The 25,825-nt window shown below is 36.5% G+C and overlaps 1 protein-coding gene across 2 annotated transcripts in view; it reads right to left on the bottom strand.

Moving 5' to 3' along the window:
* SESN1 (sestrin 1) overlaps window positions 1-25,825 on the bottom strand; it is a 109,189-nt gene that overhangs the window by 9,512 nt on the left and 73,852 nt on the right. Inside the window, exons 1-5 of one of the 2 annotated variants that reach the window (XM_032275079.1) lie at window positions 14,059-14,253; window positions 6,153-6,218; window positions 5,182-5,382; window positions 4,377-4,559; window positions 2,060-2,302 (exon numbers count right to left, since the gene is read on the bottom strand). In XM_032275079.1, the coding sequence (XP_032130970.1) occupies window positions 2,060-2,302; window positions 4,377-4,559; window positions 5,182-5,382; window positions 6,153-6,218; window positions 14,059-14,160 (795 nt within the window). In that variant the 5' untranslated portion in view covers window positions 14,161-14,253. Of the gene's footprint in view, window positions 1-2,059; window positions 2,303-4,376; window positions 4,560-5,181; window positions 5,383-6,152; window positions 6,219-14,058; window positions 14,254-25,825 lie in introns of those variants that run through there. The other variant, XM_032275078.1, reaches the window with a different exon arrangement.

Below are 25,825 nucleotides of genomic sequence, written 5' to 3'. Positions count from 1 at the left end.
ACATTATCTCTCATTATCTGTTTACCCATTCTCTTAAAATAAAGAGCCCAAATTGCAGGTATTCTTAGGAAAGATAATTCTTGATAAATTATATTGAAATAAGAGGGAAAGAAAACGAAGTAGGTTTCTTTGTTCCTTGACTGATCTGCCAAAGTTGTTAGGGTTAAAAAAAGTTAAGGCATTTCATTTTAATATTAAAATATTAAAACTGTAAGAAAATTCTTTTTTTTCTTTATAAATTACCCAGTCTTGGGTATGTTTTTATTAGCAGCATGAGAACAGAATAATACACCAATATTTAGAAGCAACCAACGTGTCCTTCAATAGCTACTGGAATAAAGAAATGTTGGTACATCCAGAAAATGAAAAATTATTCGGTGCTAAAAAGAAACTTAAGTATCAAGCCATGAACAGACATGGGTTGATTCTTACAAGAATCAACAATACTACATTAATATTAAATTAAATGCATATTACTAAGTGAAAGAAGCCAATCTTTTAAGGCTACATACTGTATGATTCCAACTAACATTCTGGAAAAGGCAAAACTATGGAGATAGTAAAAAAAAAAAAAAAAAAAAATGAGTAAGTAGTTGCCCAGGTTAGGAGGGAGGGAAAACTCTTGTTTGTTTGTTACCATTTGTATCTGAAGAACTGAGTCAGATACTGTGTGGCCTGGTGGTGACACCACCTGAACACCTAAAAAACAAGCTACATCAGCTCACTGTCAAGTGGCATCAGAGTGGGCCACAAACCTTCTAAAAGTATACAACTTACCTGGGAATAGGAAGCTTATCTATTAGAGAAATAAAAATTATCTTCTTTCAATATTCATTCTTTTAGTAGAAGGATAACTAGAAACAGTCAAGTACTTTTTTCTTTAGCCCTGTACTGAATTATTGGTAGCAAGGGCAAGAATCCGTCTCCTAGCATTCTAGCAACCGAATACTCTCTTGGATCCTCTTCTGATCACAAAGCTTTGATTAATCAGTGGTCATATGCCGGCCTATGATATGAATCTAGGCAGTGGTCTTTGGCAGTGTCAGGACAGTGCTATGATCAATCTTGGGAAAGTTATTTCTTTTGCTAATTATACCATAAGTAAATGCCACCTCTATTTAGCACCTGATAAATGCAAAGTGCTGGCATTTTACTTCTTTAGAGACATTTCATTTAAACCTCACAATAACTTGTTTTTTACTTTTATTTATACATGAAAGAACTGAGATTCAATAACATGCCCAAAGTTAAATATGTAAGTTAAAGGCAATTCAACCTGCCCACATCTATTTTGAAGGGATAACATAACTCAGAAAATGCATACAAAGTGTTCAGATGGCTGTGGTACTACTTCAATTTGTTTTTCACTATAGCAAAGGAATGCAGGAGGGGATTATGATTCATCATAAATAGGAATTAAAATTTGCTTAGAACTTGCTCTGTTTCAAAAGAGTAACAAACTTGAGAATATATAGAAGCCAGGAAGAGAAGGAATAGAGGTGAAAGCATTTTAACAAATTTGCATTCACTTGATACCACCTTCTGTATTGGTGTAAAATTAAACATGAAAAAAAATTTAAAGATAAATTTCCAGATCAAAATTGATTAAATCTTCTGAAAGATAAAAAGGTAAGAAGTCAGGCTGTTTCTTTATGCAGAAGAGAAGAATGTGACTGGCACAAAAATCACAGTGTGGCCCACCAGGCCACACTATTTTCAGCCTTCCCTCATCTCACAGTAGTAGCCATTCAATATTATTTGGCCCTGATGGGACACATGCTGTTGGCTCCTGATTCTAAAATTATTTGAGTGTAAACTCCTAGAAGGTCTTAGAGTGTTGTACATCACTTTTATATAATTTTGAATAGCACCTAGACTAGTGATGAGCATGTCAGGCAGTCAATAAAACCTTACTAAATGAATAGATATAGAGGCCCAATATCTCCAGACTTAACAGGGTGGGTTTTTCTTCACCCTTCAAGCCAATTGAAGAAATAATATAACCGCAATTATTGTGATTAATTTTATGACAATCTCATGACAAATAATGAATACTTACAGAAACATTTTCTGCTGAGTTGACGTGCATCTCATCCACACTGTGATTGCCATTTGTAATGTCACAGATGCAGTAGTTGCTAACAGAAGGAGGTCTGAACGTGTGGCCACCATCACAATGAATTTCTGGACTGATTCCACAGCCAAATGTGAACGAGGCAAGAGAATGATAGTGTGTGAGTAAAACTACTGCATGTACCAATTCCGCAAGGGACCAGCTGTGCTCTTCAGCTTTTAAAAGTCCCTTAGGGGGGAAAAAAGAGAATATGGTTTTTGTACTGGGGTGTGGTAAAAGTATACAGTTCATTTTAGTATTTATTGAAAACTTGATGAGTCACCATACAAAACCTAGTATAAAATTATCATTTGAAACATGTAAAACTCAGAATTTGTTAATTTTTGTGAATATGCATTCACAATTAGAACTTAACATAATCTATTATGACAGTCCACTATTATTCTGATTTTCTGAAATACTGACTTAGAATAGAATGGATTTTGCTTAAAAGTGGTTGCTGTGTTTCAGATACTGGATTATGAATTAATTACCATGTTGTTAGTTCAAAATCTCAAACCAAATGTAATAAATTTGTGTTTAAAAGTAGAAGCTGCTGTGTGAAATGCCTGTGTTTTGTTTAAGGCCTCCTCAAGGAATTTTTAAGATAGTGGCTTGAACAACCTGACTATTCCTAAATCATCAAATTATATTTATTTATTTTATTTTTTATGTTTTCTGAGACAGACTCTTGCTCTGTTGGCCAGGCTGGAGTGCAGTGGCACAATCTTGACCCACTGCAACCTCTGTCTCCCAGGCCCAAGCAATTCTCCTGCCTCAGCCTCCCAATAGCTGGGATTACAGGCGTGCGCCACCATGCCTGGCTAATTTTTTGTATTTTTGGTAGAGACATGGTTTCACCATGTTGGCCAGGCTGGTCTCAAACTCCTGACCTCAGGTAATCCACCCACCTCGGCCTCCCAAGTGCTGGGATTACAGGCATCAGCCACCACGCCCAGCCCAAATTATATTTAAATTATACATAAATTCTATAATTCTTCTATTCAATTCTGTATCCCTTCTGCTTCATTATCTATTTTGTAATCTTGCATAATTTTTCCTTGACAATATATAATGGGCACTGTATTATATTCAAATCTTATAACTTCTTGATAATATCTTTAATTATGTAATAGTATCTATAAAGTAGGCAAGACCAAAAGATGCATCTTTTAAGAATTTCTAGTGCATGGTATACAATTCTAGAGAACATCAATCAATCTTTTACTTTATTACCTCTATTAATAAACAGAACCAGAACAAACTAGATTAACACAGCATTTAAACTGTAACATAAAGATGCACAATAATGAGATGCCACTTCACACTTATCAGAATGGCTGAAATCCAAAACACTGACACCAAAGCTGGCAAATATGTGGGCCAGTAGGAATGCTTCTTCACTGCTTGTGGGAATGCAAACTGATAATGCCACTTTGGAAGACAATTTCACAGTTTCTTACAAAGGTAAACATAGGCTTATCACATTATCCACAAATCGCACTTATTTACCCAAATGAGGTGGAAACTTTTGTCAACCAAAAAAAACACACACACAAAAAAGCAAAAAACAAAACAAAAACCTATACATGAATGTTTACAGCAGCTTCATTCATAATTGCCCAAAACTGGCAGTAACCAAGATGTCCTTCAATAGGTGAATGGATAAACACACTATGGTATATCCATACAATGGAGAATTACTCAGTGATAAAAAGAAATGAACTATCAAGTCATGAAAAGACATGAAGAAGCCTTAAATGGATGTTGCTAGATGAAAAAAGCCAGTCTGAAAAGCTATATACTTTTATATGATTCCAACTCTATGGCATCCTGGAAAAGGCAAAACTATAGAGACAGTAAAAAGATGAGTGGTTGCAAGGGTTTAGGGGAAGGGGACAGGGATGAACAGGCGGAACCCTGGGCATTTTTAGGGTACTGACTATTCCATATGATACTATAATGGACGTATGACATTAGGCATTTGTCGAAACTTGTAGAACCATACAATGCAAAGAGTGAACCCTAATGTGAACTATAAAGTTTAGTTAATAGTAACATTATCAATACTGGTTCATTACAACAAATGTACCACACAAATGCTATATGTATAATAGAAGAAAATGTGAATCTGTGAGAAGAGGTTCAGGGGATAGAAAATGGGAACTCTCTGTACTTTCTATGCAATTTTTCTGTAATAGTAAAACTGCTCTAAAAAATAAAGTCTAAAATAACTCCCAAGATATATTATCTCACTACTTACCTCAATGTGTTCTTTGGTAATAAGCCAAGGTCTATGGGCTAACACTTTGTTGAGTTCTCCTAAATTCTGTAGTTTTTGAGGAGCATTCTCTAAACCATTGAGCCACTTAGGGTCTCCACCAACATGAAGGAAATCATTTACATGTAGGTTCACTAAGTAGGAGCACTGATGTCTTGCTGCAGCCTTAAGAGAAAACAAAAAGATTATTCTAATTATAAATATTAAACCTTGAACTAACTACATATCCTTTTTATTTACAACATGCAAAAGAGGTAATTAAGTTTACTGGTATGTTTTCAAATTTTCCATAAACTACAGAAATTCAGTTTTTATATAAAAATTTTAAAAATTCAAATACGGTAAAAGAACCTTAGAAATATTCCAACAACAAACAAAATATCTGATAAAAGTATTTGAACTTTAGACATTTTATCTACATACCAACTTTCAGAACTTCAGATTAAGAAGAAACTTCAATTAAGGTGCCAATCATAAAATAATGGAATATTATTTACAAACTGAACAGGAAGCACCGCTTATGTCAATGTGAACTATTTATAATAATGAAACAGAACTTGTGTTCTACTTTTCTTATTTAATAAAAAATGGTTCTCAGGAATGTATAAATACTTGTTTTTCTGTTACACTTGAGAGCATTCTTATTTAAAAATAGAAAAAAATAGAGACTACGTAACAGGAATCGTATTACAAATCATAATATAAGTATCCCTGTGTTTAAAGTATTAACTGTCTTTAAAGAGATTAATAATAGGCAAAAAGAATTTTTCCCTGAATGTTTACAAACCATTATTCCAATGTAGTGCCGATAATGTAGGGGTAACGGCCCATCCATTTGTAGTAGATAGTGTTGAGTTTTTAAGAAACTTTCTAAATATTGTGGGTGGAAAACCATCACTAACGTAATGTTATCCAAACGGCCCAAAGCAGCAAAAGAATCTGCAAATAAAGCATGCATCTGTGCGTCTTCACTCCCCACTTGGAGGATCTGTATAAAAGAGAGAAAAACCATGGTTACCAAAATTGTAAATTAGTGTTAAGGAGAAAAAATATATACATGGGCTGCACTGTAAGTATCATTTAGAAGCAGATTAAATTTGGCTTAGTTACAAATTTAAACTCAACTGCTTGAAAGATACAGAAGAATAAACAGTCACATATAGTAAAGGATAAACAACAAAGGTTGAACATTAAAGGCCATCTAGATAGGCAGCTTGCAGAGTTGGCCAGAATCCAGATAAAAAAGCAGATTTAGATGATCAGACTTGCAGAGCTTGCAAACAGACACTAAAGCCTTTCTTTACAAAACCACCTACTCTCACTAAATTTAAGAACTAAAATTAATAGCATATAATTTTAATGAAAATAAAGCATAGATGCTTTTACACTTATATAGAATTAAAGATCCAATCTAGCCTTGACATCAGCCAGCGGAGATGGTCAAGACTGAGTAACTCAGGTTATGGGCACACCTAAACAAAACCTAAATATAAGCAGATGGAGCATCACTGGTCAAAAACAAATCTTGGCTTTACTTGATTAACATGGGAGTTAAAAAAACATCATGAAATACTAGAAATCAACACAAGTACAACATCTTTTTAATCCTGCAAATTCACTGCCAAAGCATGATTAACTGCAACCAACTCTGACTAAAACATGTTGTTGACCAACAGTTCTTCAGGTGCCAAGATGTGGGTCATGAAATCCCTTCCTTAAAAGCATACAGTTCACTATGTACTTTCACAAACAACATACCTCCTTTTCTGGGATGAATCTGCTTGGTCCCTGTCCTAGTGGTCGAGGAATTCTAATGCCAAGTTCCTAGAAAAGAAAATTACACCATCTCAGGCCTTTGGCAGTAAACAAAATGAATTGAGGCTAAAGGAATGGGAGGCAAAAACAACCAGTTGAACACAGACAGGCTTGTTTTGGTGGTTTGTTTTCATGGCCATATATATATAAATATATACACACACACACACACCATCTCTTCTGTTAGCACTGCATAGCTAACAACAGCTTATAATACAACTCTGACTAAAAACAATAAAACCTGTTTCACTAAAACCAGAGTTTTGCATAAAGTACTTGGCAGAAAGTCTAGAACAAAAAGTTCAGCACAGCAGCCAACCCTGTGGATCACCAGTGATATAAAATAAGACCAGTGTGTTTGTACATCTAAAACCCAACCAACCCAAATATCAATCCCTGTGCGTCTTGTCAAAAAATGAAAAAGCAGTACACCTCCAACCTAGGTGTCTTAAACTGGAAGAAGTGTAATTATTATATCTAAAACAACACCTCACAGAATATAAATTTATGAAAAATAAAAACTAAATTCACAAGAGAGCACTACAGGGTATGTTTTCTCTGTGGTTAAATAAAACAATTTTAGAGAATCTCATTTTGTTTGTAAGCTTGCCTTAAATTGTTTTTATTTATAGGAAGGGGATGTCATCAACCTTGCCCACATTATATTTTAGAGAAGCTCAAACAATTAATTGAGAAACAAATGGTTTTCTGACATTTGACACAGTGAGTTTAGAATCCTGTGCCTTATGTGATTGTGTAGTATAGTTGACAAGAACTGAAAATCTGTTAGGGTTTCCTTTCCCTCCCTCACCCTCCCATACTCTGTGCTTACAGAAATAAAATCAAAATAATATATTTCAACATTTTTGTTGTTGTTTTGAGGACTATGTCCTATCTAGTGTCATTATAAATTTTTGTTTAGAATTTATACAATTAAAGATTAACTCCTTCATTCATATATCTATTATAGATATAATTAATCTTATATAATTCTACTCACTGCTTTTAAAAGTTCTTCATGATATAAACCAGATGTTTTCCTTTTAAAGATAAAAAGTGAGGGTGGGGTGGAGGGGGTACACAGAGAGAAAGACATGTGGCAGCAATTCAAGAAATCTGGTCCCAGCAAATGAAAATCTTTAAAGTAGAACAGATTTTTAAAGACTAAGCAGGAAGGACAAAAGTCAAGATAATCTTTATTAGGAGAAATCAAGATTCAAAGTAGTCTATTATTTGCCAACAGAATTAATAAAATAATATATAAAGAAAATAATCTTATACTGGAGGTTGGTGATTTCTCCCTGGTTATTCCATCCTTACAATGAAGATACTAATGTTTTAACATTATACCCTTCATTAGAGGACACACTTAATTCACTGGTCTGGCCATGTATGTGACTCAATTTTAACATCCTGTAATGAATGCCAGAGGAAAACCCATCTCTGTTATTCAATATATAATTTTGGCACCAATACAGCCATTTATATAAAGTGATGACTCTTAGCTTTTCTAACTGCTGAATTTCTGATCGAGTTACATGCATTTTAAACAAAACATATTGGACAAAACCATAAGATTGATAAGTTTACTGACATGAAGATGTTCACATGGGAAAAATAAATACAAGTCAAAAGTAAACAAAAAGCTAGGAATTATATTTGCTGCTCAAATAACAAAGGGCTAACTTTTAAAGAAAGACTACTATAAATCAGTAAGAAAATCCCCAACAATCTTATTTTATAAATAAGCAAACAACATGGACAGTTCAAGGAAAAGAAAATACAAATGACTGAAGAAATGCTCGACACTTCACAATAAAGCAACTGCAAGTTAACTACGCTGAGATATCGTTTTCCTCCAAAAAGACTGCTTAAGATCAAAAAGTTTGATAACAGGCTGTATTGGAGAGAGGGTAGAGAAACAGTCATTAATTGCTTATATATTGCTGATGAGAGTGTTTTGAAGTATGAGAAAAAAGAAGGGTATAAAGAGTATATATTGCTACAACCTCTAGAAAGGGCAATTTGCAATAGTGACCAAAATGAAAAAGTCCCATAGCCTTTGAATCAACAATTCCATCCTAAGTGTTAACCCATAATGTGTTCACATTTGTGAAATGCCATGTGTAAAAGGATAATCACTGCAACATTGTTTCTAATAGTACAAGGTTGAAAACAATCTCAGTGCTAATCAATAGAAGACTGTTTCAATAAAGTTCAGCATGACCATATAAGAAGCACTTCTACATGAGTTGACTTTAAAAGCTCTTCAAGTTATATTATGGTAATGGGATAGGGGAGGAGAAACAAAGGGCATAATATGTATATATTGTTATCTGTAAGGAGAAAAAAAACCTCAGTGATTCAATTTCTAGGCTTTTATCTTACAAATACATTAGCAGCATGAAAGGTAGTTATCTTTTTAAAAATGTGACCACATTGACAGCACATAGGTTTAGAAACAAAGAGGTATACAAATTACATTATTCTTATTTGATTTCTATACCAAATACATAGTTTACCTGCCAAATTATTATTTTTTAATTCTTCTTTTTTTTTTTTTTTTTTTTGAGACAGAGTCTCACTCTGTTACTCAGGCTGGAGTGCAGTGGCATGATTTCAGCTCACTGCAACCTCCACCTCCTGGGTTCAAGCAATTCTCTTACCTCAGCCTTCCAAGTAGCTGGGATTACAGGTGCTCACCATCATGCCTATTTTTTTTTTTCTTTTGTAATTTTAGTAGAGATGAGGTCTCACTATCTTGGCCAGGATGGTATCAAACTCCTGACCTCAGGTGATCGACCTGCCTTGGGCCTCCCAAAGTGCTGGGATTACAGGCGTGAGCCACCACGCCTGGCCTACATGCCAAATTATTATAAAACAATAGTTTTACAATTCCAAGAAGGTGGCTATGAATGCTTGAGAATCAGAGTATCTCCTATATGTATGGCAAGGGTTCTATTTAATTCTTGTCTTTTTAAGTCCATGCCTATAGACAAATTTAGTGAGCATATTGATAATACTGTCTCCCCACTTCCTTGAGCCTTTAATGGCCAAATTCTTCCTTCCCAGTTCCTTAGGCATATATTCTTTTAGAGTTAAAAACTATTGGCCAGGGAAGGTGGCTCATGCCTATAATCCCAGCACTTTGAGAGGCTGAGGCAAGTGGAACACTTAAGTCCAGGAGTTCAAGACCAGCCTGGGCAACATGGCGAAATCCTGTCTCCACAAAAGAGACAAAAATGAGTTGGGCATGGTGGCACATGCTGGTAGTTGCAGCTACTCAGGAGGCTGAGGTGGGAGGATCTTATGAGCCCTGGAGATTGAGGCTGCAGTGAGCCATGACTGTGCCACTGTAATTCAGCCTGGGCAACAGAATGAGACCCTGTCTCATTAAAAAACAAAAACATTAAAAAAACAAAAACAAAAAACCCAAACCAAACCAAACAAAAAACTATGTAATTAAAAACAGAATGTTTTTAAAACAAAAACAAAAAGCCAAATATTCTTTGGAATAGATTAGAGATCCATTATGCAATATCTCTTAGTGTTAAGATAACATTCGTTCCTCAATGAGTACCAGTTTGGCAAAAGAGCTGGGGACAAAGAATAGGAAAGCTGAAGAAAGGATTAGAAAGGAGTCTAACAATCAAAGTTCCCATTTTGTTATTTTACCAAAGTCTAGTCCTAGGTAAAATATAATTTTACCCAGCTCTCGCTTGGATTAGCAGAGCCAATTTCCAGCTAGGCTGAGGAGGTTGTGAGATGTTTGTGCCATTTTATAAAAGCAGAAATGTGGGGTGAAGAGGTGCACCAGGGAAAGCAAATAAGTGAAAGAAAAGATTGGGAGAGAAGAGGAAGTGGGGGAATAAATGGATCTTTTAAAAATCAATTCTTTCCCAAACAGAAAGAATTGAACAAGACTGGTATAATGACAAATATAATTATGGCTGTTCTAGAATCAAGGTTATTCTCCTATATTGGGAGGCTAAACTCAAAGATATATTTTGTTCTCCCTCTCTTAGCTAACTGACTGGGTATATGACAAGGATACAAGAATATAACATGATCTTTTCTACTTAATCTCATGCTCAATAGAAGACAAAGGGCTAATCTGGGGCATTCCTGGATGTGTCCTAATTTATTCTAGTCCTGATACTGGCAGGAAGTGGATCACTGACTCCATCCAGCCTCCCGTTACACACAAATTAACTTCTGGAAAAAGTAAAACAGGTGAAAATTACCTTGCAAACATCCAATGGGACTTGTTATTGCTGAAACTTTTATGAAGACTCTTCATATTGGTAAAAGTCCCAAAGTTCAGCACAAAAATGGAATAAGGTTAAAAAAAGTTTCCCTATGCATCAAGTATGAAATAGGAAAAAAAAAAAAAAAAAAAAAAAAAGCACTTGGTAGACTCAGAAAGTTTAGGCCAAAATCATGATGCTGATGTTTAGTAAGTGTATAACTGCCAATAAAGCATTTAGCCTCCAAGCTGAAGAGTCCTAATCTGTAAAACAGGGATGATGACAAAATAATAATACCATCAATCTCAACTATCTCACATTATAAACTATATAATATTTTACAAATTATACATGTATGAGTCTTTTATTATAGATTCTAGTCTTATATTAGGTATAAGGTCTAACAGATTTGGCTTATTTCTCAGAAGTAGCAGAGGAAGAGAGGGTAAAGTGGGGTTTCTAGACTTGGATTGGCACCCTGACATCAGTCAGTGATAACTGCTTTTTAGTTTTCTGCTTATTTCTTGAATAACACTGAAAAAGCAACTAGGGCTCATCATAATAAATAGCAGCAGCAGCAGGAGCTGCTGCTGCTAACACAAAGTATTTATGAGCTGAACACTCTTAAATTATATTACCTGTAAACAAAGATCATGTGTCTGTGATATTAAAGTTTAGAAAGAGTATTTGGTGTTCTACAATATTCATGAAAAAGTCAAGAGTCTTAGACTAATCCTTACATTAATCTATGAAGCAGGTACTATAATTATCTCCATTTAGCAAAGCTAACTGATGAAAGCCCTGAGATTTGAACCCCAGTATTCTAGCTTAGTCAGTACTAGTGAGTGGTGGAGATGGGGGCTGAATCCATGACATTTGGTTCTTGAGTTGGTGTCTTTCATTATTACTCTTTTGAGTCTCTTTAAGACTTCTTGATATCTTGGAGATTCTTATACATACCACTGTTATTATATAGCAGTATTCTGGGTTTATAAAAAGTTTCAATTTTCTGGAAAACTCACTTTTGAAACACTTCTTAGTCATGTGATAAACTAGTTACAACTCTTCTAGTAGATGCTGATCAAAAAAGGCACTGCAGGTGTCCAATGGGGTGATAATAAACCAAACTAAATACATTTCATAACTTCCTATTTAGGTTAATTCAATTACTCCATCTGTAGCAGTAAGAAACTTAACTGTAGACTTTGAACAAATTTTGGTAAATTCAGATTCTAGGAGGCAGAACTGCCACCAATAAATGGCCTTGTTGAAAAGCAGATATAGATGCTAATCACAGCACTAACCACACAGGCTCTCTGTGAAAGTGTGCTGGAAAACTAAAATGAGAACTAACAGTCTTCTCCCCTCAACAACCTAATAAACACCTTTGAAAGAGACAGCAACAGCTTCCACCATCACAGTATTAATTCTGATATGTTTCCTCAGTGTATAATGCAAAACACTAACTTTCAGAGTGAAAATTCTTAGTGAATGTTGACAGTTGTACCACAGATGACTATGTATTCATTGTATCACTGTATGAATCAATGTTTGTGTACTGAAAAGTACTGTTCCAGTCAGAGGTGTTTCAAATTTGTGAGATACATCTATATCAATATCCTTAAGTGAAATAATGAATGATTTCCCACAAGTGCAATGAAAGCATTGTTGGCTTACGGAGTCTACCCACCTGGAAAATTAGCTGAGAAGTAAAAATACACAAATCATTTGAATCATTTTGTTTTCCTCACTGCATTATCACTGTTATTATTATCACAACACAGTAATTTTATTTTTTAAATTACAAAAGCAGTATGTGTTTTTTGAAAAACATTTGAACAAGATAAAGATTCGTTAATAAAAAGTGAAAGTTCCCATCCCACTCTCCCTTCTCTGGGAGATTGTCTATAGCTGGGTGCTGGCCATTTGACACTCAAAAATTTTAAATAGAAATGGGAGAGATCTGGAAATGCTAGAAGAAATATCTCTACTATAGCAAAATATACTAATAATTATTTTAATATTGTCATTAATACTAATAGGTGATTCAGAAGTGCTGAAAGCCCAGGTACTTTTATTTTTGTCTTCTATGAACTATATTTTAGAAAAAAGCTTACTGACTTTACGTTACTGCATTTGTAATACTTAGGCCACATGTATGCCCTACACTTTTCTCAGGAGTTCCATTTCTGGAAAGTGTTTAATTTAAAAGCTTTATGGAAGCTAGCTATTTGAAAGAATTGCATTATTCTTTTTGGAAAGTGAATAGTTTTCTTATAAAGCGTTCCTTCCTAATTTATCTTCCCACATGTTGGGATGTATTAAAAATGAAATACAACTATACAGAGCTTCCTGGTTTCCTGAACACAATCCCATAAGCACTGTAACAATATGCAAGCCAAATCTATTTGTCTTTTAGTTTACATGGCGATCTTTAGAAATTCTAGATCTGGGCAAGAACCAGGACTGCACACAAACATCAGCAGAAATAACAGATCTATTCAAGCATGGTGATTGGGGCTCACTTCTACTCAAAAAGAGAAAAGATCTATTATAACCCGCAAACAGAAACTGTAAATGTTAATTCACTTTCATACTGTTTTCACTTTTTGGTAAAGTTTCCAAAGCAATACTGTAAGAGATTTTTAAAGATTGTTTTATTATCTGTAAACAAGGAACATGTAATATGTCCACAAGTGTTAAAATCTCGAAAAAATATTTGGTGCTTTACAACCTTCCTGACAGGTCTTCATTTAAGCTTCTACTAATATACATAGTATACTGCTAATAGACTCCATTAAAAAAATTATGAAACCACGTCATTTTAGTGGGCAAAGCTGCAGAGAAATTCACATTTAGATTTTTGAACTAAGGCAATACTCTCACAGCATCTGATTTCAATTCAAATTTAAGGTTCGAATTTTACCTAAGGTTACATTAATAACTTTCAAATGGTGTGCTATTTGCAGCCACTCAGAAAAAGATACAAGATGTTAAAATTAAGAACCTCTTTCTGAAGGCAAATTCAGAAAAGGGATGGCTTAATACGCAAGAGTAAACGTTGTGCATAACGTCATAGAGCTTGCAGGACATCATCTCTTCCCTGAGTCAAATGTGTTTTTTTCTTTTTTTCTCTCTTTTTTTAAGTAGGAGGCAAAGGGGGGTGAATGTGGCTAAACAATCTGTTTTGACAAGACAAGACATCGAGGGGGCATATCCACAGGCTGTTTCACCCTCAAGACTCGAGCTCTGCTGCGTTTCTGACGTGTGGAGACTTGTTCAGACAACGTTATTTACGTCTTGGAGACTTCCATTTACATGACCCGGGCCGCGGTCTCCCAGCTCAGCATTTTCTGCCCAGGGACGACTCATTGTGTGCAGGTCTCCCACTCACCCGCAGGCAGCCCTTTCCCCCGAGGGGCGCGGGAGGGCCGGGACGCTGCTCCCCGGGCGCCCACGCGCCCTTCTTGGGGAGCGTTTTCAGATGCTGACTGGCAGTGACTGTCGGGAGGCGACGTGACCTCCGTGTTGCACAGGGCAACTCGGCCGGGTGCCCACCCACCCAGGTACCCGGCCGCCCGCTCAGCCCCTCGCCCAGGTACCTCGTCCTGGTCGCGGCCCGCGCCACACTGCTTGCAGCCCAGCAGCTCCGAGACCGCCAGCGGAGTCGTGTACGCCTCGCTTGCGGCGGTGGCCAGGCGCATATCGGCGCCGGGACTGCTGCGGACGCGCGGAGGCGGCGAGCGCTGGGCAGCCGGCCGCGGCTCTGGGCTGCAGCGCCTCAGTCAGCACGGACATCGGGGGGCGGGGTGACGTCGACAAACAAGACGCGCGGCCCCGCCCCGCGCCCGTCACTTCACTGCCCTGGCAGCCATGCAAGCCAATGCGGGTCCGCGGGTCCGCAAAGCCCCGCCCCTCTGCGCGGGGGCGTGGAGCGGGCGGTCTGACGCGGCGAGGTGAAAAATCACCTCGGGTACTCAGGTTCCCCAGGAACAGCTAATTCTCAGGTCTGGAATGGGCTCCGTAGGGCCGCGAGGTGAGCGTGCACTGTCAGGAAGGTGCAGCACGAGTCCTCGGGCTTCAGGGACAGGGAACTCTGCCCCCGACACCCCCGCTTGGCCATTTACTTAGAGCCAAACATTAGTCAACTTCTAGACTGACCCCGACAGCACCTGGAGTAATGAAGTTCTCTGTAAATCCGAAAAACTGTTGAAATTTCCCTTCTTCCTTTCCCATAATGCCCAACGGACGCTGAAAGGGCTGCCAAATGCAGCAACACGTACGGGGCCATAGCCTATAATCAATGCAAAGTTAATTTTGGTAAGCTACGTAGGTAAGCCACGTAAAAGCTAGAAATATCCCTCCCCTACACAGATGATAAACCTTGGTAGCCTATCTCTGAATTGTCTTTTTTCCTCTCAAGTATATTTGAAGGCTTTAAAATTTCTAGTATTCCTTCATAAGCGCCCTCCTTGGGTTTTAAAGACAGAATTTCAGTCTCTGAAATCTGATGAGGAACTTGGGAAAATATAGGTTATAAAGGAGAAAAACTGACATTGTTGGGCCCAGAACCCAGATCCCTTCGGTCCTGTGTCAGTATTATTTCTTTACATAACTCTATTCTCTCTCTTTAAATAAATTCCTAAATTAGATCTTTTTGGATGTTTATGCTGTTTTCAAAGCTTAAGTGCTCAGGTTAAAAAAAAAGTTGTAACAGTGTGACAAGGAAACAAGTGGGATTTATAGCAGTGGTGACCGCCGCATAACAGGACTCATCAATGAAAATAAGTTTCGATCTTAGAAGTGATGCTACAATGTCTCAGTGAAGACTAAGTTACTCTTTTAGCTCTTCGATTGTCATTTTAAAAGTGGATGTCAAAATGGTTACTTTTTATTTATCTCCTTCAAATAAATAAATGTTGTATGTTCTCTATACTGCTTTTGAAAAATAGCTAAAGCGCCCAAAATATTTTTTACTGGTCAAAAGAAGCAATTTTGAGTTAATGTTGATATAGAAGAAAAGGCTACAGAGGCTTCCAAGCTCTCATCCACTGAGCACAGCCACTAAAACAGTCAAATGCCCACTCAGTCGTAAGCAAATACAAAAACAAAACAACCCAGTACATGATCCAATTTGCAGCAATATGACATACCTTGCAAGATAGACTGGTTGCAAATGAATGACTTGGTAACATAAATGTACTTGATGTATGGGATTGTGAGCTATAAATGCTAGTTAGAAGGCTGGGTGCGGTGGCTCACACCTGTAATCCCAGCACTTTGGGAGGCCAAGGCGGGCAGATCACAAGGTCAGGGGTTCGAGATCAGCCTGGCCAACATGGTGAAACCTCCATCTCTACTAAAAAAGTTACAAAAATTAGCTGGGCATGGTAGCGTGTGCCTGTAATCCCAGCTGCTTGGGAGGCAGTGGCAGGAGAATTGCTTGAACCCGGGAGGCAGAGGTTGCAGTGAGCCAAGATTGTGCCACTGCACTCCAGCCTGGATGACAAAGCAAGCCTCTGTCTCGAAATAAAAAAGAAAACAACTAGTTAGACAAAAGTATGTGAAAAAATGAATCTGGTTCTAGAAGAGTTGAAGTATAATTTTATTTCCGAAGAAACCACAGTTTTAGTTGTCTAGTAGGCCATAAACTTTTTATGGCATAAAGTTATGACATTTATAAAATGGAGAATGCTTATCTTTCCATTTTCCAGTGAGAGGCAAGGGAAAAGCATGTATTCAGTTAAATTATAAGTGGCTTAAAGTAAGTAAATGCAAGTTAAAACTGCAAACTGCATACATATAGTAGTGCCTGATACTGTTTGATATTTATTGAAGAAATATTTCAGATATACTGAAATTGTATAGGAAGCTCCAATTAGGATTCCCTTTTTCCCCAGAAAGTTTCAAACTATTATTTATTACAATGCTGCCTTATGTGGAAAAAAAATCATTTTAATTTAATATTCTAATTTAGCAGTTTATGGAGAACCTTCAAGCCATTAAATGTCAAGATTCCTTTATGGTTTCTATAAAGACTGACCTAAATTCCTCAAAGAGTACTAATTTCTTGTTCTCTGCTATAGAGCACTACAGATTAGTCACTCTATTCTCCAGCATAAAAAGATTGCCTCTAACTAAATTTACAGTAATCAAGAGTTCCAACAAATGTATTAATTTTTTCTTTCTTTTTTGTGAGACAGTCTCGCTGTCAGCCATGATGAATGCAGTGGCATTATCATGGCTCACTGCAGCCTTGACCTCCAGAGCTCAAGGGATCCTCCCACCTCAGCCTCCTGAGTAGCTAGAGGCAGAGGCCACCACACCCAGCTACTTTTCAAATTTTTGTAGAGATGGGGTCTCATGTTGTCCAGGCTGCTCTCAAACTCCTGGACTCAAGCAATTTTCCTGCCTTTGCCTCCCAAAGTGCTGGGATTACAGGCATGACCCACCACAACCAGCCCAACAAATGTATTAATTAACCTGCAAATATCATTGTGTAGATTTCACTTTTGGAATGTTTTGTTTCAAACCACTAAATCAAAAGTATTTTCCACAGATTTTGAAGGTAGGCCAGATGTCCTGAAGGTGTTTCTCCTCTCAACCTCTAGTGCTGAGCACACACAGGCATGCAATAAACATCTGCTGAAAAGATGAACATTCTGAACACAGAACAGTATAGGCCAGAGCTACCTTACAAAGTCTGATATTTAAATATTTCATTTCGATATTTATTTTAGGAAGAATCCTGACATTTAATCCAAGAAGTAACAGTAATTCTAAAATATTTCCTTTCTTTTAAAAGGTTTTAGTCAACTTACTCAGCTGTATCAAAATGAGGTTCACTGCCTCTACATCTGTCCTTAGCAGTAATGTACTCAGCCTTATTTTTCTCAAGAGCAAGCTGATACGTCTATGTAAGAGGAGGTGGTGTTAAATGACTTGATTTTAACAGAGAACTATGAAATATTAGGGAAGTGTGCACTTGGAATGGTGGTTCAAGATAGGCTTCCTGAAGGAAAAAGACACCTGAGCTAGAGCTTAGAGTATTAGTAGAGAGGCCTTGGAAAGAAAATTTGGGGGAGAGTTTGGGAGAATAGACACAAAGTTCTAAGTAAAAGATCTAGCATATGTAGAGGTCCAGAAAAAGGAGAGAGTGATCCATTAGGGAAGAATACAGGAAGCTCAATGGGTCTGGAAAAGAGGGTAAGGAGAGTAACAGAAGGAGTTTAGGTAAAAGATAAGCAGTAGGCCAGAAATGGTGGCTCACACCTGTAATTCCAGCACTTTGGGAGGCCAAGGCGGGCAGATCATGAGGTCAGGAGATTGAAACCATCCTGGCCAACATGGTGAAACCCCGTCTCTACTAAAAATACAAAAATTAGCTGGGCATGGTGGCGCGTGCCTGTAATTCCAGCTACTCAGGAGGCTGAGGCAGGAGAATTGCTTGAACCCGGGAGGCAGAGTTTGCAGTAAGCTGAGATCACACTACTGCACTCTAGCCTGGCAACGGGTGGGTGGGTGGGGGAAGCAATAACGAGAGATTGTTAAGCTTCATTAAGGAATTTGGATTTCATTCTTAAGGGAGTTACTGTGGAGTTATTGAAAGTTCTAAACAGTAGAGTGACATCAGATTTGCACATCTGCTAAGGTTTAGAAAAATACATTGGAAGGGGCAAAACGGGGTAGGGTAGATGAGTTAGTTAGAAAGGCTGCCGAGGCAACCTTGGAAAGGCACGAGGGCAGTCTTCAGAACAATGGGAAGGGAGAAAAGTGTAGGGGATGACACTGGATTTTGTCTCCCCGATATGGTACTAAGTTCCTTGAGGGAGGCAATCATACCTCAAACTCTTGTTTCTGAAATTTAGGAGCTAAATCTTAAATTATCTGCTCTCCTGACCAAGTGGCTTCCCTGAACTCATTAGGTCTTTAAAAAGTATAATCCATGACAAGGAATAGATATATTTTAGTAGCAAAAGCAGTAATTAGGCTAAAAGGTATAATCATACTTTTTTGGACCACATGTTAAACCCTGTACAATAGATTTGCACATTTCTTCACTGGAATCAGAATTATACTTAATGCAGTAACTGGTTAGAAAACATACAGGATGGTTTTAGCCATTAAATCAAAGGACTCCTTTAAGAGTGGGAGTGGGATTTGTTATATTTATGTGGTTTAAGTATTCTTGAAAAATCCCCTATGGTCATTTAAAACGTTTCATTTAGAACAAATCCTGGTTTATAAGACTACTTCTGCTTACTAATTTTGTCTAGATTTTTCTCCTCCAGCTCATATCTTCCTGTTTTTATCTACATAGCTTGTCTGCTAAGCACTTTTTCCCTTTTCAACATCATGTTTTGGGTACATTAAGATCCTTTTAGCACTGAACTTTAAACTTGTCCTCTTATTTGCTCTATACTTTTTTTTTCACTTCTTCAATTTTTAGAATTATATTACTTTAAAGGAGCAAGAATGTTGACAAGTCCTTGGTATTTTCCTCTCATTTAGGGTTTCTTCTTTTAGAAATGCAGTGTTTTAACTTTCTACATAGATGTTTAGGAATATGGGGCATCACCAGTATTTGTAAATAGTAATATTCTAAGAAGTGTCAGTGGTTTTAAACTAGAAAGTTGCTTTTACCCACCAAAGAATCAATGTGTTAAATAGTGGTCAGGTTTTCTAGGCTGATAATAAGACCAGTAACTTGCTAACTCCTGTGCATCAGAGACTTAACGCTGTACATGTATAAAGCAGATATATTTTTATTTTACACATTTGTGACATCGAAACTCAAAGTATGGGCAACTTGTCTAAAGTTACAAAACTTGTAAAACAGCCTGGAATTAGAACTCAGGTCTGTCAGAATCCAAAGCAGCAGTCCCTATACGAGGCTGCTTCTTTTACTGAATATGTATTTAAGTTTTTAATAACTGTGTACTCACTTAAGTTGTTGCTTCTGGAAGTGAGAAAAGATGGTAGCAAGAAAGAAAAAATTATCTCCCTTGCTTTTACTCAGTGTGAGTTTCTTTTTTTTTTAAGAAATCATAGAATGGGTGATCTTGGGCTTTGAGAGCTTCTCTCCTCCATATTTCTGTCAGTCTTTTCAGTGTCTCCGTCTGGACCTTTGGTGGCCTTCTGCTACCCAAAGCCTCTTCATTACATATCTCATCTGAATCTACCCAACCTCCTACATGTTGCTCACAAGACCCCCATTTTTCAAAAAGTGGTAGGTTTGAGGAAGAAAGCAGCTTCTAAAAGTAATGACATTAACTTTGTAAGTTACCGATATCTCATATTTATTTAGTTTGTCTCAACAGGATATAAACTCCATAAAAGCAGAATGTTTGTCTTTTTTGTTCACTGCTGTATTTTCAATGTCCTAGTGCCCTGCATGCAGGAGACCCTCAAAAAGTATGTATCAAATGAATGAACTCTGAAGAGATGTTTCCATTAAAAAAAATTTTAAGCTTAATTGAAAGCCTAATAATGAATTTTAAGTTCACTATTCAGGTAAACATTTTTGAGGCTCAGGGGCCACAAAACCCACCTGTTTCTAGGCAGGAAGGCTGGCTCTATGAGGAATCAGCTTGTACTTGGGTTCAGCTCTACTAGGCACTCTTTTTCAGAATCTCTCTGCTTCTTCTTGGAACTCATTTACCCCCAAGGTCCTCTGATTTTTATTTGATATTTCTGTGCTTGCTCTCCTGCACTACCAGGCTAGCAGCTACATAGGGTCTGACAGAGGCATGTATGGATCACTTGTTAAGTCAGGCATGTACTTACAAGTATCTGACAAGATACCATTGTTTGACAAGATTCATGGAACATTTTGTAACCAAGTTTGGCTTTAAATATCCTCAGGTCTATCCAAGGTGAAGTGATAGAAAAGAAAGTGTCTGTTAAGATATAAAAATTAAGTGGGAGAATTCATTCAGACATTACAATGTTTAGAGGCTACTTTTCAGCATCATCACTGAGTTAAATAAGAAGGAATGGGTTTAATTTGAAATACTATGAGGTCTACGAGAAAGGTGAATGTGGGGGAAATGGACAGTTAGGACTTTAAGCCATATGTTGTTAGGCACTACTAAGATTTTAAAGAAGGAGAAGGAAATATAAAAACTCAAAGGCAACAAAAGATACTAAATATATTCAAGTAGAAAATATTTCTCAGACTGTCAATATACTCTGTGTTATATAATTTTTCTTTTCTTTTCTTTTGAGACAGAGTCTCACTCTGTCACCCAGACTGGAGTGCAGTGGTGTGATCTCGGCTCACTGCAGCCTCTGCCGCCTGGGTCCAAGCAATTCTCCTGCCTCAGATTCCCGAGTAGCTGGGACTACAGGTGCGTGCCACCACACCTGACTAACTTTTTGTATTTTTAGTAGAGATGGGGTTTCACCATGCTGGCCAGGCTGGTCTTGAACTCCTGACCTTGTGATTCACCCGCCTCAGCCTCCCAAAGTGCTGCAATTACAGGCATGAGCCACTGCACCCAGCCTGTTGTATAATTTTTCTAACAGTTTTTGAGGGGCTGGATTTCATCTATACCTAAACAATATCAACACATGAAGTTCTCACAGTGCTTCCATTTGTGGGCACAAGCCAGGAACTGGTTTAGTATGTAACCTATAATTTTAAATACAAGGAATTAGCCAGGCATAATATTAAAAATTAGCCATTCAAAATAGATTAAAACCAAACCTACTATCTTTAACTTATCCTGAGCCCACAGACTTAATGGAACTGACCTAATGCCATTTAACCATAGGATTTTACCTGTGGTTAAAACATTTGGGCAAAATGCATATTAATGAGTCATTAATCATGACTGAATTTTAAGTGCTTTGTTTATACTAAAGATAATTTTTATTCAAAGAAACAAACTAATGACAATATTCTAAAATTTTAAAATCCAGTTGTTTTTTGTTTATAACAGCTATCCTTCCTTCCCTGTCCACGCCTTGCCACCCCATGATTATTACTACCAAATGGTGAATAAAATTCTGCATAGTTCAAAGAGCCCCCACTCAGTTCCTTTGTGATAACCCTTAGTTGTGGGTCCTTTAATCCTTTAAACCACCTTCTTTTTCTGGACCCTTCAGAGGTCTCTTGCTTTCCAAGAAGGTATTAAGTTGTGGATCCTTAACCTGAAAACAAGTACAAGGCCACATCTGGAGACTACTTGCAGGTTATTATGTATTTTAAAAATAAAATGCTGTTCACTAAACTTTCCTGTCTGTTCTGCCCTCCAAAATTCTCACCCTGTAGGCCATTTCCCCCTTTGCCCAAAGGATATAGAAACATTTAGGGCACTGTAGTTCATCAAATAAAAATATTTACATTTGCTTGTTTTTTAGCTTTCTGTTTTGCTAAAACATACTTTCGAAAAATAAAAGATAGCATACCACTCAAAAATTTCTGCTTTTTACAGGAATTCAGATGTGAATGGAATTCAAGATCATTTTGCTTGTAGTAATAGAGAATATGATATTCTTAATTTTTGCATTTTTATTTTCTGGCAAATAACTCAAACATTAAAATAGTATTTTATTCAGATGATACAAATTAGAGAAGGTACCATTCTTAATTTGTTATGAGTCTAATTTTTAAAATATATGTTTGCGTAAGTTTACATATGGATGCCATTACTATTATTTTATCAATTAACAGAAAATTTGATACTGTGTAACCATTTAGCATTCAATCATTCTTTATAAATATTTACTAAATGTCAAATATGTGCATTTCTTAAATCATATGAACAAGAAAAAAATCTCTTAATAGGATTTAAGGTTAGACTTAACCACTTATATAAATCATACAGATCAGCAGATAGCTTGGGATTCTGTTAGGAAGCACTAAATGGAGAATCATCTAGTTGATTAGCTTTGCAAAGAAAAAAAAAGCCTGAAAACCTCTCTAGTTATAATCTCTTCAAATTTAAAATGAAGGGCAACTGAACTTAATGTTCTCTCAAACTTTATTTCAGCTCTAAAGTTCTAATCTTTTAATATAATTCCTGGCTGGGCACAGTGACTCAATGCCTGTAATCTCAGCACTTTGGGAGGCTGAGGTGGGAGGAACACTTGAGGCCAGGAGTTTGAGACTAGCCTGGGCAACACAGTGGGATCCTGTCTCTCTCTATATAAAAATAAAAAAATAAAAAACCATAATAAGAAGTAGCAAAAAATATAATTCCTGATTTTATTCAGAGTTATATGCTTTCAGCTAACTTGAACCTGGCCCCTTCCTGCTCCAGAGTTCCTTGTATATTATCAGTGGTTTTCAAATTATATTTCTTAAAATCCATTCCTCACACATACTTTAGATATATTATAAAATATTACATTTGAACTTTCTTTTTCAAAGTAACCTACAAATGTATATCAACATTAAATTCATTGGAGACTACCAAAACAACAATTTATTGCCACTAATAATTCAGTTACTAAATAATATCTCTCCTACCATCTGTGTTTGAGCACATTTGAACATTCTTGTAAATGTATAAATGTGTCAGTGATTAGGAGTGGTATAGTTTGTGTGTTGTAGTCTTTTAAAAAAATTAATGCCTGTTTACATCAGCTCAAGTAAAACTATAGTAATGAGTGAACTCCTAGAGCAAGTGGTTACTTTGCTTTAAAGATGTCCAGCAAGTGGATACTTTGCTTTAAAGATGTCAGGAGAGGCTCAGGCACATTTGCTTGGTACATGCTCCTGAAAGGGTGTAACTGTCAATTTTGTATGTCAAAAGAATGGATGGCACATCCCATCATGATTCTTTAGTCTTAGTGGATAGTGTACATTTTGGTGCTTATTGTTTTAACTTTTATATTTATAATAAACAATGCAGGTAGTTGTTTGAAATCAATCATTCTTTTCACTTTTTTTGTTCAAGCTTCTGGATCAGTTTAACTGCAGAGTATCTTGAGAATGCAAGGTGAACTATTTTAAAAGTTTTCACTCAAAACCATTTATCTAAGTCTATACCTTCAGGGATAACTTCTATAGTTCATTACTAGAGAAGTTTATCTGAACATGTAGAGAACGGTAACAAATGAAAGTATAAAGACATTTTTAGGCTGGGCGCGGTGGCTCAAGCCTGTAATCCCAGCACTTTGGGAGGCCAAGGCGGGTGGATCACGAGGTCAAGAGATCGAGACCATCCTGGTCAACATGGTGAAACCCCGTCTCTACTAAAAATACAAAAAATTAGCTGGGCATGGTGGTGCATGCCTGTAATCCCAGCTACTCAGGAGGCTGAGGCAGGAGAATTGCCTGAACCCAGGAGGAGGAGGTTGCGGTGAGCCGAGATCGCGCCATTGCACTCCAGCCTGGGTAACATGAGTGAAACTCCGTCTCAAAAAAAAAAAAAAAAAAAATGACATTTTTAAAAACCCACAAAAGCACTTATCTGTGTGAACCCAGATTTTCTTAATATTATGCATACAAGAAAATATAGAAATACTGCAACCATCATTTATAACACCTTAATTTCAAATTTTCTGAAAATATAAAAAAGCCCCACTGTTTTCACTAATTGATTTGATAATGAATTTAACTTTATTTAGTTGAACTTAAATAATTTATTGATAAAATACTTTTACAGTTTCAGATACTATATATGTCAGAATTCTGGTAATATTGTTTTATTAAAGACTATGCTGACAAAGAAATTAAAACACATTTGAATATCATTGTTTTATACACACACATACACACACCCCACATCTCATGATCTGTATCCTGGAACTCAAATTCTGTTTGGAGGATCCAAGCTAGTCTATAGCTCTCTACATCAGTCACTCAAGACTTGGGTCAGGCTTTAAGGTTCATAGAATGCTCCAATTATTTCTACTGGTTCCAGCAGAGTGCTGGGGGAATCTAGTTGAAAGTCTTATTCCCATCAATGCCAAATAGATCCTTAAAGAGAAAAAGCTCTTGGGACTAAAACAGTTAATGTTTGTCTACTGAATTACAGAACAAACTTACTTTTACAATAGCACTTTCATTTAGCTTCTCCTGGGTCTGGTCTATAACTGAAAGCATTATCAATCCTTTCAGCCCTCCTCAAGAAAATATAGTCACTCTTATCCTTTAGTGACACACATGCCAGTATGAGCAAGAATAGCCTTTATCCTAAATCTTAAAATTTTGACCTAGTAACTATTTTCATGTTACATTTCAATTGAAAAAAAAAATTGCAGTTTGGATTTGTTCCTATTAACAAAGATATTATTGATATCCAGATAATTTATAATACTTATAATAGGCAGGTTTTAAAATAATGCATTTGCTTTCTAAAATTAGAACTTGCTTTATGTCAAGAAATTCAACTTTCAAGTATTCGACCAGATTTTTTAAATTAAACTACTTTAGTTTGTATATCATAAATGCACATTAAAAATGTTACAATCTTCAAATATTGCACACTAAATTATACATAAGTGGGTTTTTAAAAATCGAAACTTCAAAAGATGCCAGAAAAAAGTATATGGATCAGGGGAAAGAGCAAAGCAGAGTCAAAAGCAGCAGGATGCAGTTCAAATAGGTCACACTCAACTTTTAACTTTCCCTAAGAACAAAAACACAAGCTTAGCAACAGCTTTTAGCCAATCACAAAGCAGACAAACAGGTAAGGGCTCAACTGCTCCAGATACCAATGAGGCCTAAGCTCCATTTTTTAAAAAAAGTTATATAGTGTCACAAGAGAAAACAACAAATTATAAAACAGGATATATTGTCCTAGGTTAAAGGTAACTGATAAAATCTCCTCACCAAGCCGTGGCAAAACAGATCACATTTTAGTATTGTAGTGATTTTTTTTTCATCTTTATTATGCCATATACTGTATACATCAAGTTACCATTAAAATAATAGTGTATTTTTAGTAAAAAACCAGGAATTTTATAGGAAATGTTCTTTCTTGCTGTGGTAGAAAATAAAGTAGAAATAACTATTAAAAATTATTATTCTCTTTTTAAATTCTCTAGCATCCAATTTCCAAAATACATAGGGGGAGAAATCCTGACAATAAAATGCTACAGTCCAAATCCAAAAATATAAAATACTTGTAATAACCACTATGCACAAATACAACTTCTAAAACAAACACAGGATAAAGCAAACTGAACAAATTACACAGTGCAATTCTATACAATTTTTCCTCTTGATTTCTATCACTCATTACATATCCTTCTTCTTTGAGAGAAGAAGGTTTTCAGAGGATTTAGAGGGGATTTTTAAGAGATTTTACAGATTTCATGGCTGTTATATTTAGCACAGACCTCAGGTTTGCTCAAACTGACAGAGTATTACCTGCAATACAGACCAAAAAAAAAAAAAAAAAAAAAAAAAAAAAA

This window comes from Sapajus apella, unplaced genomic scaffold, assembly GCF_009761245.1.
Source record: "Sapajus apella isolate SASKATOON/1434 unplaced genomic scaffold, GSC_monkey_1.0 scaffold6, whole genome shotgun sequence".
Taxonomy (NCBI): domain Eukaryota; kingdom Metazoa; phylum Chordata; class Mammalia; order Primates; family Cebidae; genus Sapajus; species Sapajus apella.
The sequence above is the reverse complement of the archived record's forward strand: the minus strand, read 5'-3'. Positions and strand labels throughout refer to the sequence as shown.